The following is a 14,029-nucleotide window of genomic DNA, read 5'->3' on the forward strand; positions in this document are numbered from 1 at the left end:
ACGAAACGGCATCGGCTGTGAGCATCCAAGGAAGGATCCTCACCAAAAGATGCTCAGATAAGGCTTCCCTGCTGCCCACCCATGCCCTTGGGCAAGGCGTGGGGAAGGGTGCTCGATGGGACCTCCCTGGCAGGGCTACTCCTGGTAGGATATCCTGCGGGAGCAAAGGCAGGAGCACAACAGAGATGTGTTCTCCAACACAGCACGGACGTCAGGGCGAAAGTACGTCGCGGGCACGAGAAGCGGTGGAAGGGCGAGAGGAGTGCTGGGCAGCTAGCTGTCAGAGGGAAGCACAGGGCTGAGCAAAGCCAAAAGATGAAGCCAAGTCGCTGAACTCGTCCTGGGTTCGGGCAAAGCAAATCCTCTGCCTCGCCCCAGCGGCATCCAGAGGCCCTTCCCGACAAACTCTGCAGACCCTACAGTGACCGTAGCTCCCTCCAGACACTTGCCATCAACCCTGATTAGCCCGCCCGTCGCAGCTAAGCAGACTCACCCAGCACGTACCAGCCCCGGGGAAAGCATGGTAGCGGTGGTGAGGAGCCGGGGCAGGGCTGGGGAGGAGGGGAGCACGGTGCAGGTGTGCCCAGCAGCTTCTTACCACCACATCCCCCTGCTCCTGCTCGGCTTCACTCTGTCCCTTCGCCTGCCTCTTTCCAAGAGTGAGGACCAACAGCTGAGCTGATTCACTCCCTAGCACTAATCACCCCGTGATCTGAATGGGGCACTGGCTCAGGAGAGGGTGAGAAACCCTGTTCTCTCTGGTTTCTTATCTCTCACCCACCTCTAAGGCTTTCAAGTCCTCCCCAGCAATACGGTGAAGGACAAAGCTAACGCGTCCGCAGTCAAAAGGAGACAGCAGTCTGAGGCAATCGTTCCCTTGCTTAGAGTAAACCAGACTGAAGAGAACATAATTCTCAGCACCCACCTTCTCTGCACCATGGGCCAAGCCACCAGTTGTCATTTTAACTGGAGCAAAAGCAAATCTCTTCCCCATCAGCCCTTGTGACTGTAGCTGGCAGGACATTTTGCAGAGCGCAGAGACTGAAGCATCATCCTGTCCCTCAGCCAGGCCGCTTGTCCAAGCGTGCCTTCTTTCCTTCCTCCCCTGCCCCAGGACACATGGCAGTCCACCCGGCTAGCACGGGGTTGGCAGGATTTTCCTGTGCATGCTCCTTTACAGGAATTTTCAGAACTGAGGAACCATTCCAGCAGATAGATTGCATTTGTGCAGAAAGAACACAGAGAGAGATGCACCTTTTTTTGCGGCCAACCCCTGTAGTTAAAATAACCTCAGTTTGCGTGCACAGTGCAAGCTGGTGGTCCAACTTGTGGCCCTCCTCACTAATCTCTTGCTGATGCGCGACTTAGCTGCCTTTTCACACGCTGCATTCATTTACATCAGCTAAAATATGGGGCCAAACTATGGCAAAGAGAAACCGATCAGCTGCGTGTGCAACAGTAGATGCACTGCCAAGTTCGTCGTTATTATAACCCACAGCTTCCCTCACCGCTCAGATCTTTCTCCCTTTACTGCATTCCTCCTAACTGAGGCCTCACCTGCAAACGTGTAAGCGAGAGGAGCTCGGCTGGAAGAGCTGGTGTGCAGCTCCAGAAGTCTTCTCCTCAAGCTGCAAAGCCAGCCAGACTCATGTGGCAGACCATCAGCCCCTGCTTTGCACCAATGCAAGAGAGAGCGTGTCCAGATGGCTGGCCTGACCCAAATTAAATGAACCCTATGGAAAAACAGGTCCAGTTGACAGTACAAGTAGTGAGAGATCTTAAGCCAGCTCCGCTGCTAAGGAAAAGCTGCCCCAGATGCAAATGCGAAACACTGGCCTCATTCAGAGGCAAGCAAAGTCTTTCCATTGACCTCTCTACCAGGTTCCCGGTGGGTTTGTAGGATATGTTTAGGGCTGGGGGTTTGGCACTTGCAGGTTGTCAACATATCCCATAGTTTAGTAATGCCACTAAGTTCCTCACCAACGCCCCACTCTTGCCTTGCTGACAAGCAAAGCTTTCTAGCATCTCTGACTAGCTCAGACACCTCATCCTGCTCAGCCCGTTGATGACCTAACCTCCAATTATCCGAATTCTTGTCACTCCTCAGCTTGACCACAGAAAATACCAAAGCATGACATTTCCAGCACTTATAAAGCTTCAGCCAGTACAAAAAGCTGCCATTCATTTTCTCAGTAGCATGGGCACATCAAGCCTCACCTTGGTGCAGCAACTTCCCTTCAAATTCAGGCATTAAGCGTCCTCAGTCCTTACCTCCAGAGTACTCCTCAGCTTAAGCCTGAGGTAGCCAAAAAAGAGACTGAAGCTCCAGCAAAAAACCTGTTGGTCAGAGCTTCACCCTGCTGGGACGACAGATCTCCTCCAGAGTAGGTTTAAAGCGTACTGATATAAGAGAAAACGCACTCTCAAGCTTGCTCCGAGGCTGCAGAAACAATTCCCTTGGGAGCCAGGGACTAGCACAGACCTCACTGCTTTTCACTCTGAGAACAAGGCGCTTACCTTAGATGGATCAGGTCAGGGCAACGCAAGCATCAAAAAGAAAAGGAAAAGGAGGAAAAAAAAAATACACCACTTACAACACCTCCCAACACACACTCAGCTAAAACAACTGCCAAAAAGAGAGTACAAATGAAACCCCAGACATGCTGTTTTCCTTGGGGGGAAGATGAGAAGACAAACACGTAGGTACTGCATAGCCATGATGCTCAGCACACCGAAGGGGGCTCAGGTGCCAAGTCCAGGGCTGATCTCAATATTCTGAATCCCTCAGAGCTTTCCTTCCTACTTGCCCATCAAATGTCACATGCACATCAAGGAAATAGGGCCCTCCTAGTAAGACTTAGCATACAGAAGTGTCAGCAACCTTGAAAATTATAATTCCCTTTAGCACAGTATATAGCAACAAGTCCCACGGAGCCTAGGCCTGGCTCACACCACAAATAGTTATTGCCACATTTGTTTGCTAGAGACCTGCAGTAAATCTTACAGAGAAACAGGCCCAGCTTCCAGCACAGGGTAATGAAGACCTCTTCATAAAAGATTTTTTTTTTAAAGAGAATATAAAGGTGTCAAAAGCAAAAAAACCCAAACAAACAAACAGAAAAAAACAACCTTTGGAGAATGCTATGAGACATATACACCAAGGTCATGGAAAATGACCAGATCATAAATAACACCAAAAAGGAACTGTGGCTTGAAGGGTCAAGACTATAGTTACACCTTCCAAGTCTTTCACAGAAGACGGGTGGTCTAAACAGCAGTCCCAAACTCTCATATTTCATAGCTTTGTCCGAGAAGCACAAGACCCAGTGCATAAAACAGTTCCTCCCTGCTAAGCTGGACCCTCACCGGCTCTACAGAGGGACAACAAACCAGAGCCAAACCAGCCGGAGCTGCCGGGTGCTTCGAAGAGGCGAGCCCAGAGGTGAGGCTTCCTAATTGCAAACCTGACCCCAGGGTTACAACGGCCTCAAGAACGAGGGCAAAATCAGAGCATTTAGCTTGATACCTAAATGCTGACATCTCTGGAAAAAGAGAGTCCTCAGCCCAAGCTTTGCTGTGATCCAGAAGGAAGGAGAGATCTGAGCTCTGCAGCAGCCTGCACCCTATTAGGGATGCTGTGAGCCCAGCTAAGGTCCACGGGCAGCGACAGAAAGCTCGTCCACCGCAAGCGCTCCCGTTCCGCACGTGCCGCTGTAGCACGGTTGGTAGCCACGTAATCTGTGACGTGAGCAGAAAAGGACGCAGGCGAAGGTCTCGGTCAGGAGCCCCCTTCTTCACTCTCTCGCCCCATTAACCCCTTGCAAGCTGTGGGCTGTTAAGTAATGTCGTCTTGGAGAGTGATGCCAGGTGTTAGATTATTTCTTAGAAAGGTGTCTCTCTGGGGGATTGCTGTCGTTCTGTTCTTTTTTCTAACACTGAACATCTAATAAGCAACACCTACTACCACCTGCTACTGTTGTTCATTCACTGAACATCTCATTTTTTCCCCATTTATCACTGCAATGATGACTGCATTCACTTTCAGTGAAAACTCTATTAAAAACACACAGTGCCAGCTTTTCTTTCAGAATTGCAGGGGTCACCCAACACCAGGGACAAAAGGTAACTCCATTGCTGTGGCTGCGAGCTACTTGCCTCCATTCTATAAATACCCTTAAGTTCTTTACACATCTCTAGTGCTGTGTAAGTAGGACAGAATAATGCAAAATATTATGTAAAACAGTGTTAATGCAACTTCTGGTTAAGATTTAAGGGAGCTGATTTCCTCTTGCTGTCACTAGCATGAATCATGTTTCTTTCTACTGCAGGCAGTGACGTGATGTTAAGTAAAATGTGTGTGAAGAGGAGAATCAGGCCCAAAATACACAAAGATTGAGAAATTTAAGGTTATGGTTGTAAATTGCCCTGCCCACACACATAAAGCATAATTTGCATTAGTATAATATGACATTATCTTTCACCCCATAATACACTGTCATTATTGCTCACATTTCCATGGTATCCATTGCTTGATAGGTCCCATGGGACAGATTTTGCAAAACAGCTCAGCTCCCATTTAGGCAGCAAAATACGTGGCTGGGCTTTCGAGGGCGCTGTGTACACTGGAGGCTGAGCTTGTTTGAACAGGCAGCAAAATTGTCACAACGGGAGCTGCGAGGCGCTGAGCATTTTTAAAATTCTGGCTATGCAGGTTCCCCTAGAGGAGAACGGAGAAATAAAGATTCCAGCAAAGGTCTCTTTATGACTCGTTTTTGGTTTGGGTTTTTTTTCCCAGGCTTGCTTTACTTCCAATAACACAAACTCCGAAGTGCTGTTGCTAACTGTTGTGATTTTTATCGGGAGTCTTGGGATGCATGGCATAAACCTTCAGGCGTGAAATCTTGCTATGACTTGACAATCTCAGATCACGGTAAAAAAAAGAGTAGTTTCTATTCCTCACTACTATGGGGGAAAAATAGGACTACAAGATCTGAGTCACAGGTCTAAAGGTCTGAAAGCCACGAGAAAAATAAAAATACTCTGTGATTTTTTGTCCTTTTCTTTTTTCAAATCTCATGGTTTTAAACCATCTGACAACCTACAAGCACGCAATTTATGACTTTTGAATACGTGTTTATAATAAGAGTGAAAAATCGAGCCAACTGGTTCGGAGAGGGAAAGATGACTTTCTCCCATAACCTGTGACTGCAAAAAAAGGGACTAAGCAACGTGTGGTACAAAAGAAGGCATTACCAGGTCTACATTTCCCGTACTTCAGTGTTCCCCAGCTCCCTGCCATGATGCTACACTAACACAGGGATACAATTTTCTTTTTGTTTTGGTTTTTCTCTCCCAAATTTACTTTGATTTAACCCCATTTAAACACGGGGCAATACATTGCACACTGTGGAATGCACGTGAAAAACAGCACTGAGATCAGACAAGTAAATAAAATTAGAGCCTGTCTTCAGTGACTGAAGACTTTCTCCAGCAATACAAGATACAGGTCTGTTACAGCCTGCTCGGTTTGTTAAAAAGCCCCAGAGAAGCATTGATTTGCAAACCCATCCAGCATATTTATCTGAGAGGCAATAGACTTTCTTTGTACGAGTCCTCACCCTTGTTTTGGTTTTGATTTCCTCCCCTATCTCCCTCCCGCCCCCGCCACTTTCTCCGCATTATCCTACACATGGAGGTGGATCATGCCCTCGCACGCGGTGCCCAGCAAACCCTGCCGCTTGCCTCCTAGCGCATTTCTCCTTCGAGCCCCACTCCTTCTCTGCTCTCCTCGCTATTGATCCTCACGCTCCTCTGCTCCCCCTCGCACTGTTTCCCTGTACCCTGAACACATCTGTCTGATTTAGGGGTCGACTGACTTGATATAAGAGCTGCACACGCAGGAAAGTACAGCTCTGAGCCACATTTCCATCTCTGATCTGTCCCCCTCGCCGAGGAAAGGCAGCCTTTAATGGCCTGCTCCGCGCATAAATCACATGGCTCTCTTCAGTGCTTCACTCGGCTAGGAGATTGGGCTGGAAGAGAGGATACAGACTGAACTCGACCCCGTCAGTCGAGTCCATCCCCTGTAGGCTTTTCTCTAGCCTTTCACTGCCCGCCTGCCTGGGACGGAGCCTACAGAAAGCTGGCAGCTTCATCTTTGAATGCATTTGAGTCACACATAGCCTGACCAGGGCACGAAAAGGGCTTTTTGACCTCTTAACTTTTGTGTATGGATGCTGGAAGAGAACATCACTCTTGCCCCTGTACTAACCTGCTCAGGACTGTGGCTGTGCATGGATAAACCTGTGTGTGTACACATTTGTGCATGGTTGTAAGTACGGTTTGTGTGTCACTGAGATGTGATAATAAATATTTACAGAGCAGCTTATATGAAGAGCTGCGGATGGGGTAGGTCTAAATATTTGGAAAATACAACAATATCTGAGTTTGTTATCGCTTCACAAACGAAGCCGTGAAGGGAAAAAATATACTTTCAAAAGAGTGAAATGGAAGAGTACATTTTGTAAAGGGAATCAGCGTTGGAAGAGAACAAGCAAGTGACAGTCCTCTTTCAGAAAGACTGAGGCATCTGAAGCAAAGACCCTGTAGGGGGGGTCTTAGAAGAGGAATCTCATAATCCCTTTGCATTTCCAGCTGCTAGGGCAGGACTGTGCCTGTCAAATGCGCTTGCTTTTTGTCTGATCTAGCCATAAATGAGACTGTTTTACAGCCTAATCTGTCTCAGTCAGAAGCTAATTTCACACATGCTCATCAGTGAAATTAGTTCTTCGAAAACACATTTAGAGAAGTAAATGTCATCATTTTTCCCCTGTGCCAAGTGTGGGGTTCATAGCCAGACCACTCTTAGGCACTGTTACAGCACCAAACACAGGTAGCTAGGTGAGGAATACAGATTTAAGGCAGGCATATAAATACAAAACATCTGCTTTTCCCATTCCAGGGTTCAGCTGCTTCAGGCTATTTTTGCATTGGTGCTTTGGTCTAGTGAGCTGAACGCCGGGCTAAGAGTCAGGAGATGTCAGCTGTATCCCCGAGTCTGCTGGTGACACTCACTGGGTCTCACTCACCTGGTCTGAAACATGAGAAAGATTAAACTAGCAAACCTTGGTTTATATCTTTGAGATCTGTAGAAGAAAAGTAGAAAACTCCGGTCTATTTGGACCCATAGAGCTAGTATAATAACAATAAGTAATAAAGAAAAATAGTGCTAGACCAAGATTTTCCTACACAGCACTTTTACCAGCAAAAACTGCTATTTAATTGAAATGGAAACACTTCAGTATTGTGATAGTTATTGAAACATCATTTAGCAAAAAGAAAACAACAAGAGGAGAGGAAAGCATTTTTATACTAGAATAGCACGGTTGAGGGGTTTTTATTTTTAAGCTTCTTATCATTACAAAGTATAGGAGAAAAATCAAAAAGCCAAACAAACCACCTAAAATTAGGCAAAATAAAACCATATTAAAATGGATGGGAAATGCTTATTCTTGTTCTGACTGAGAAAAAACACATTGAGAAAGAGCAGAACTTCCCACAAATCTGAAATTCTATTTCCTGCACAGCTAGTAATAAGAATATAACATTGTACTTCTAATGCCTAAACCTCCACATAAGTATTACTGCACTTACACACCAAGTATTAGCACATGTATACACTTTCTATTCAATAAAGTTGCTATGCAACACTCCGTAACAGACTCCTTCACTTCCGTACAGTGTGCTCAGCTGAAGTAATCTGCTTCCAAATGATGAATCGGTTACTAAATTGTAAGTGGAAACTGGAAGACATCAAACACAATGCAAGGGCTCTTCTTTACATAAGACCAATGCGACAAGAAAGAGTAAACTGAAGAAACATTTTCTACCTCAATGTCAAAAAACCTAATAACAGAAGCAAAGGAAATTCAAATGATCAGAAATGACTACAGTCTCCCTGCTCAAAAAAGCAGGCAGAAATAAAACAAAACCAGCCCCCCCCCCCCCCCCCAACCTTGTGCCTTGCCATGAAAAGAAGGGATGAAAGAGCTAGCAGAAACGGCAACGTTTCACCTAGCAACCCACACAATCACAGGGTTGTTATCAGGGATAACAACAACAAATGGATGTGGAATTTCACCCCAAGCCCGGGACACAGACGTGCCCAGAGCAGAAAGCAGCTACCTCTGACAGAGACCTGGAGGGTATTTTTTTCCTCTTTACACTTGTACAGTGACTCTCAGGGCTTACCACACCAGCTCACCACCATGGAATTGAATCACATGGTAATAGGACCAGAACAATCTCTGATTTTTTGCTTCATGCATTTTCAGGCAAAACCCCAAAAGGCAGCGTTCCTGATGCTGTAGTCAGGAATGCAAGAGATAAGCAGGAATACTAATGAAGGTGTGATACATATTACAAAACTAGGGTGCCTCATGTTTTCTCTAGTACACTTCAAAGATGACATGTGAATGGAGGAATGATCAGGCGGGGCAGAGCCACAGAATTCTTCATCCAGAAGTGAAATCCAAAATGGTCAGTAGCACATCCTGCTGAGTATTGCAAGAAATGCAGTCGATTGCTGATAACCAGTAGCTAAAGATCAGCTCTAACCCTGAAGCAAGGAGGTTTGAAGTCTAGAAACGTCTCCGTGTGAGCTCTCATCCCTTGGACAATCTGATTTTATTTACTTTACTTACACAGTGCCTCTTACTTGATTTGGGGCTGGAAGGACATTCCATGGCAGTGAGTTTTACAGCCTAATTACGAAACTTCTTCCTTAATGGACATTCACCACCTTTTGGTTACACTGGATGTCCTTCTCTTTTTCTGATTAAGGTAGGAGAGTCTATGCGTCCTTTACACTACATATAATGAGCACGGCACACACAAATAGCATTTGTCAGCTCCTTGTGGGATATTGTTTCAAAGCCTCACAAGTCTCACTGTAAGGAAGGGCTTTCAATAACATGTTAAGATTGAACACAGGTAAGGAAAATTTAGACATATCCAATTGGGGCATTTAAACTTCAGCCTTGCCCACCTGCCAAGAATATAAAATAACTTTAACTTATTTAACAGGTGATACTTTTTCCTCTACCATGTTGTTACTGTTTCCTTAGAGTCATTCTGAATTGCCTCCCTCCTAATTTTCTGGCATCACTTCTTTTTTTGTTTCATGTAGTGTGAAATTTCTTACTTCAGTATGTGGACTTTTCAAACGCTGGCTGATTAATTATTAGAGTGTTACTGTTCTTTGGATGCTAAATAATCTACCCTGACAGACCACTTCAGCACTCATCCGCTCATGCAGTAATCACCCAGGTTCCTAATCACTTTGTCCGTTCCCCTGATAATAAACTGCCATTATTCAGTCCACATGGCCAGACTCCTCTGTGAAAATCAGTCCCCACTTGGGTGCCTGCGTAGAAGCCTTGGAAATGGCCACGTGTGGCTGGGCCACATTGTCGCATCACAGCCTTCTGAATTTGGCCAAATATCTGCCTTTGGGATTAACTCCCTGCCCCTCCCCAAATATCTCACACTCCCACCAAGACATCAATGTCCTTCTACCTCCCACTGTCTTACTTCCCACTTTCTTTGCTAGCACCTGCAACACCTCCAGCTTGGTATCATCAATATATCTCACTAACAGACTTTCCTCTTGCTTCAGATCAGTAATGAAGAACTTTAAAAAGACATTAAAAAAAGACTTGTGGCCAAAGGTCCCATTAATTATGTTTGCTGTATCCCACTAGGCACCTTCTTCTAGTGCAGCTCATTCCCATTTATCACAAGCCTTTGTTTACAGTCTCTTCACCAGTTTTCAACCCTCAAGTCAGTGCTTTGTCTCCCAGGGAATCCAATTTCTTCTTTTTTTTTTTTTTTTTTTTAATTAACAGCAGGATGTCTTTCTTCCAAAATGTTCTCTGCATATAACCACAGATTTACGTAGCGAGAAAGATACATAAAGGTTTAACCACAGAGTGGAAATTAAAACAGCATCAATTTCATACAGATAAAGTTTTATGCTGATAAAAGGAGCAGACAGGCAGTGTCACGGCCAGGACAGTCAGGGGAAATTCAACAGCTTGTGCTCTGCAAAGGTGAGGTAAGACGATCGAAAGCATCCCTGGTGCCTCCACAAGGACAGAGCAGGTCCCTGGTGGGCCAGTTCCGACGCCGCTCACACCGCTCCTCCCCGGGGCAGCTCCTGCTGGAGGGGGAGCGACTCCGACTGTTCCGGGAGATAAATAGGAATAAAACAAGGCCTCGACTTTTTATCGGTCAAGCTTTGCTCCTGGCCACTGGTGTCCAGCAATTAAGGTGGCAGACGTCTGCAGGAGTCAATGGGATATCGTTCAAGATGTTCCCACTCACCACCGAGGTTAAGCCTACCCTGATAACAGGATCAGCCTCAAAGCGGTCTTTGAGCACCGACTCACGGGACTCCTCACGACGCAGGGAGGAAAGGGGGCTGCATAACCCGAGGATGGTGCTGTCCTCGCACAGCTGGCCACACGCTTCTTGGAAGGGACGAGCCTGCCATGCACGACCTCCAGGTCACCCCCTCGCAGAAGAGATGCCCGCCCTGGTGCCGTGGTGCATTCCCACAGCCAGGACCGTGGCTGGGTCCCAGCCCTCTCCTCTCTGGAGGAGGGCCGGAGAAGTGGAGACAGGCTGGGGGAGTTGTTTTGCTGACAGTCAATAGCCAAAAGGTTGTTCTTGGCTCCCATCTTTATCCCCCCACGATGGATCTGTTATATGCCTGCGTGTGCGTTCAGTGCCCAAACCGGCTGCTGCTCTGCCTGGCACCCTCCTGCCATGTTGGGCACACAGGACTGTGCCTCAGTTCCTCCATCACGCCTTCCAGCATCCTCTGTCCCTGGCTACTGCTCTGAAATAAAAATACACCCAGGAAGAGGGACAAGACCTCTTTCTAGAAGGGCTTTGCATGGAGCCAGAGACCCTGAAATCCACCTCCATAGCATGTTCAAGAAAGAGGTGGCATCATGAAAGTGCCTTTGGCACAAGGAAAAATGTATGATGCAGACTGGGACATCGACTGTGCAAACTTCCTCAGGTCTGGAAAGGAAAAAGAGCATCTGAACTCGAGAGAAGGATTAGGAGAGCTCTGGCAAGGTCTTAGCCACTGCAGACAGCCTGATTAGGGAGATTACGGGGAAGAGCAAAGAGACTTCCTGCCATTTTGCAAGACAGAAAAACTTGCAGAAGAAACGCCTGAAATCTCACAGGGCTGCGTGTGGCAGCTGCTGCCTTTGCACAGGGAATAGCCAGAAAAAAAAAAATCAGAGTGACGCAGCAGACCAAGTTCAGTGCTCTTACAACCCGCTGATCCCAACAGCATGTAACCTGCCCAGCGGTTCACTTCCATCCACCTGGATACAACCACTGCGAAGCCTGAACCACCTCCATCAGTGTTTCCTGCAGTTAAACAACAGCAGCAACGCCTGCTTACTCGCTCCAGGGTTGCAGGGAGAACACTAACTTAAGGGGGAAAAAAAAAAAAAAAAAAAGAAAAGGCAAGGCAAAGGAAGGAAAGAAGAAGGAAGAAACAGTTCAGCACCAATAAAAACTGCAAAGCAGAGTGAGGAGGCTGGTCTGGTCCCCATCCTCTAGGAAAGGAGGAAGCGAGGGTTATGGAGGGGCCACCTCCACTATGCAAGCAGCGTGTGTGCATGGCAGATGTCCCAGGGCTGCGACTCACGTCCCAGGGCTGCAGCACCTCCCTGGTTTGCATGTAGAGAGCGGGGGGACTGCGTCCCAGAAGTGCACGGTGCCGGCAGGCAGCAGTTCGGCTGCTGACACGTCCAGGCTCACACGCAGCCCCGTGCCCAGCAGCGCTCAGCCTGGCTCATGCACACACGCCAGCTCACAGAGGGGACGGTCAGCACAAAAGAGACAGTACAAAGCACAAGGTGAGGAGAAGAGAAAAAATAGCTGGTGCTACACGCCCCTGAGCTGTAATAGTGTGAAAATTTTTCAGATGAGAGGGTCTGGAAGAGCGTGTGAAAGCCTGAGCAAACCAGTTCTCCCTGCTTCCCCCAGCTCATCCCTCTCCAGACCTCACACACATCCTTTTTTGAGGCTGCAGGCATTATCAAACCTGTGACATCCTTCAGTAAGAGCAAGAACAAACCCTTTCCTTTACTGCATATTGTTCAGCTTCAGCTCCTGAGCCATCAGCATGGCCCTACACAAAGGATGACCAGGGCAGACAGGCTGAGAGACTGTAGCTTTCCTGCCCATCCAACACCACCTCTTGGCCCCACGACGGGGAAAAGCCTGCCCGCACCGTGCAGCAGCCTCCACTCAGTTTTCTCCCAAACCCTGCCAGGAGAACACTACTACACGCAGCCTTACTGATCACGTACTCCCCACAACCTGCGCCGAGCAGCTGCGAGAGGGAAGCATGACTTACTGGGCACACGGTTGATAGCTTTCAGGGGTCTCAGGACACGGACAGTTCGGATTGCAGACAAGTTAATGTTTTGGAGATCCAGGGAGTACTCCACCATCCTGCAAAAGGGGAGAGAGAGATAAAAAGAAAAGTAAGTTTAAAAGAATCCAAAATTTCGGTTTCAGCCACAGTCGTCATTTCTTCACTGAAGGGTTTCTGGAAGTTACGGGGATGAAGCCTGAGTCTTCAGGAGCAAAGCTGAAGCCCCCAGGAGCAGAACCGGAGCCCACGGCAGAAGACACAGCTTGTCCACAGCAAGGCAGCCAGCGGCGAGAGCGTGCCATGTGGGTGCAGGTCAGGAGCTGCGATAACACTTACCTGCTGCGGCCGTCAGGAGGGGAAGGAGCTGCGCGAAGACGCCCCCCCGGCAAGCAGCATGCACCCCTGGCGAGGGCACGCGCGTGGGACGGACATCTCCCACGAGGCCAGGAGGAGCGGGGGGGCCGCGTAGCCGCTTTTACTGAGCGTTACCTGCAGCGCAGTGGGGTGCTCCCCGTTTTCCCCTCATCTCACAGTGCAGGGTGAGGTCCCTGGAAGCAGCTTTAGATAAACTGTTTTACCTCACGTAGAAGCAAACTCTACTTAAAGTGGTAACTGCTTCGGCTAGGTGGGAAGGCTTCTCCCATAGCTGGGAATCACTCCTTTCTGACACCAACCAAAAGGGGAAAAGCCTAATTTTAGGACATATGCTAGACCTTAACTTTCCTAACCCAACAGCGTGCTCCCTAAATAACCTCAAAGTGCAAACAGCTATGACTAACGCATTGGCTTTGCTGCAAGAGCAGCAGGTGCAGGTGAAAAAAAGTGACCTGGCCCCGCATCCCTCAGCCCAGTGCTCCCCTCCTCGCCCAGCATGGCAAAAGTCCAGTAACTTGCCTGCCTCTTGGAAAGCACGGCGAGAAACTGGATTATGCTAACCATTTATCTTGGCCAGTAATTTCCACCTAAGGATCTCATAGCGGTTTGCATGTTTTAGTGAACATAGGTGCATGAAGCCTCCAGGAAGACACGGGCTGTGGTCACCAGCTTCTCCGGGGTGACCCTGACGTGCAGAGGGGATCAAGAGGGTGACGGAGTTGGCAGGTGAAACAGCAGCAGAGGCAGGACAGGAACTGCTTCTCCTGAATCTCTTCTCAGATATGAATAATGAAGCTACAAAAAACTCCATTTTGCTTAGCCTCTCAACACACTCAAGAGATGGGTAGGGATCGGGGGACACAACCTTTTGTTACTGCACCTCTTCTCAAGCCAAAACCATTATAATTTCTATAGAAAGACCCACAAGTCAATAGTCAAGTAACCTAAAGTCCACCCAAATCCCTCTGTCCGGGAACCACTGAGGAGTGAATCAAAGAGCCTAAGTGAGACGTTAAGAGGGAAATGGGGTACAGCCAGTCCGTAAAAAATATCAGGGAAAGGACTTAAGTAAAACTTGAATGAAATGGACTGATTCTTCTATCGATCACCCTCTTCACTCAAAAGGACCTTGAAGAGCAAATGTCTAGTTATCTGTCTACACCTTTCACAAAGGGGACTTGTCAGAGT

The 14,029-nt window shown here is 47.7% G+C and overlaps 1 protein-coding gene across 1 annotated transcript in view; it reads right to left on the reverse strand.

Annotated features, from left to right (window-relative positions):
* CACNA1I (calcium voltage-gated channel subunit alpha1 I) overlaps positions 1-14,029 on the reverse strand; it is a 172,771-nt gene that overhangs the window by 60,521 nt on the left and 98,221 nt on the right. Inside the window, 1 exon segment of the mRNA XM_030041229.1 lies at positions 12,446-12,543. Coding sequence (XP_029897089.1) covers positions 12,446-12,543 — 98 coding nt within the window.

Source organism: Aquila chrysaetos, chromosome 17 (genome assembly GCF_900496995.4).
Source record: "Aquila chrysaetos chrysaetos chromosome 17, bAquChr1.4, whole genome shotgun sequence".
Taxonomy (NCBI): Eukaryota; Metazoa; Chordata; class Aves; order Accipitriformes; family Accipitridae; genus Aquila; species Aquila chrysaetos.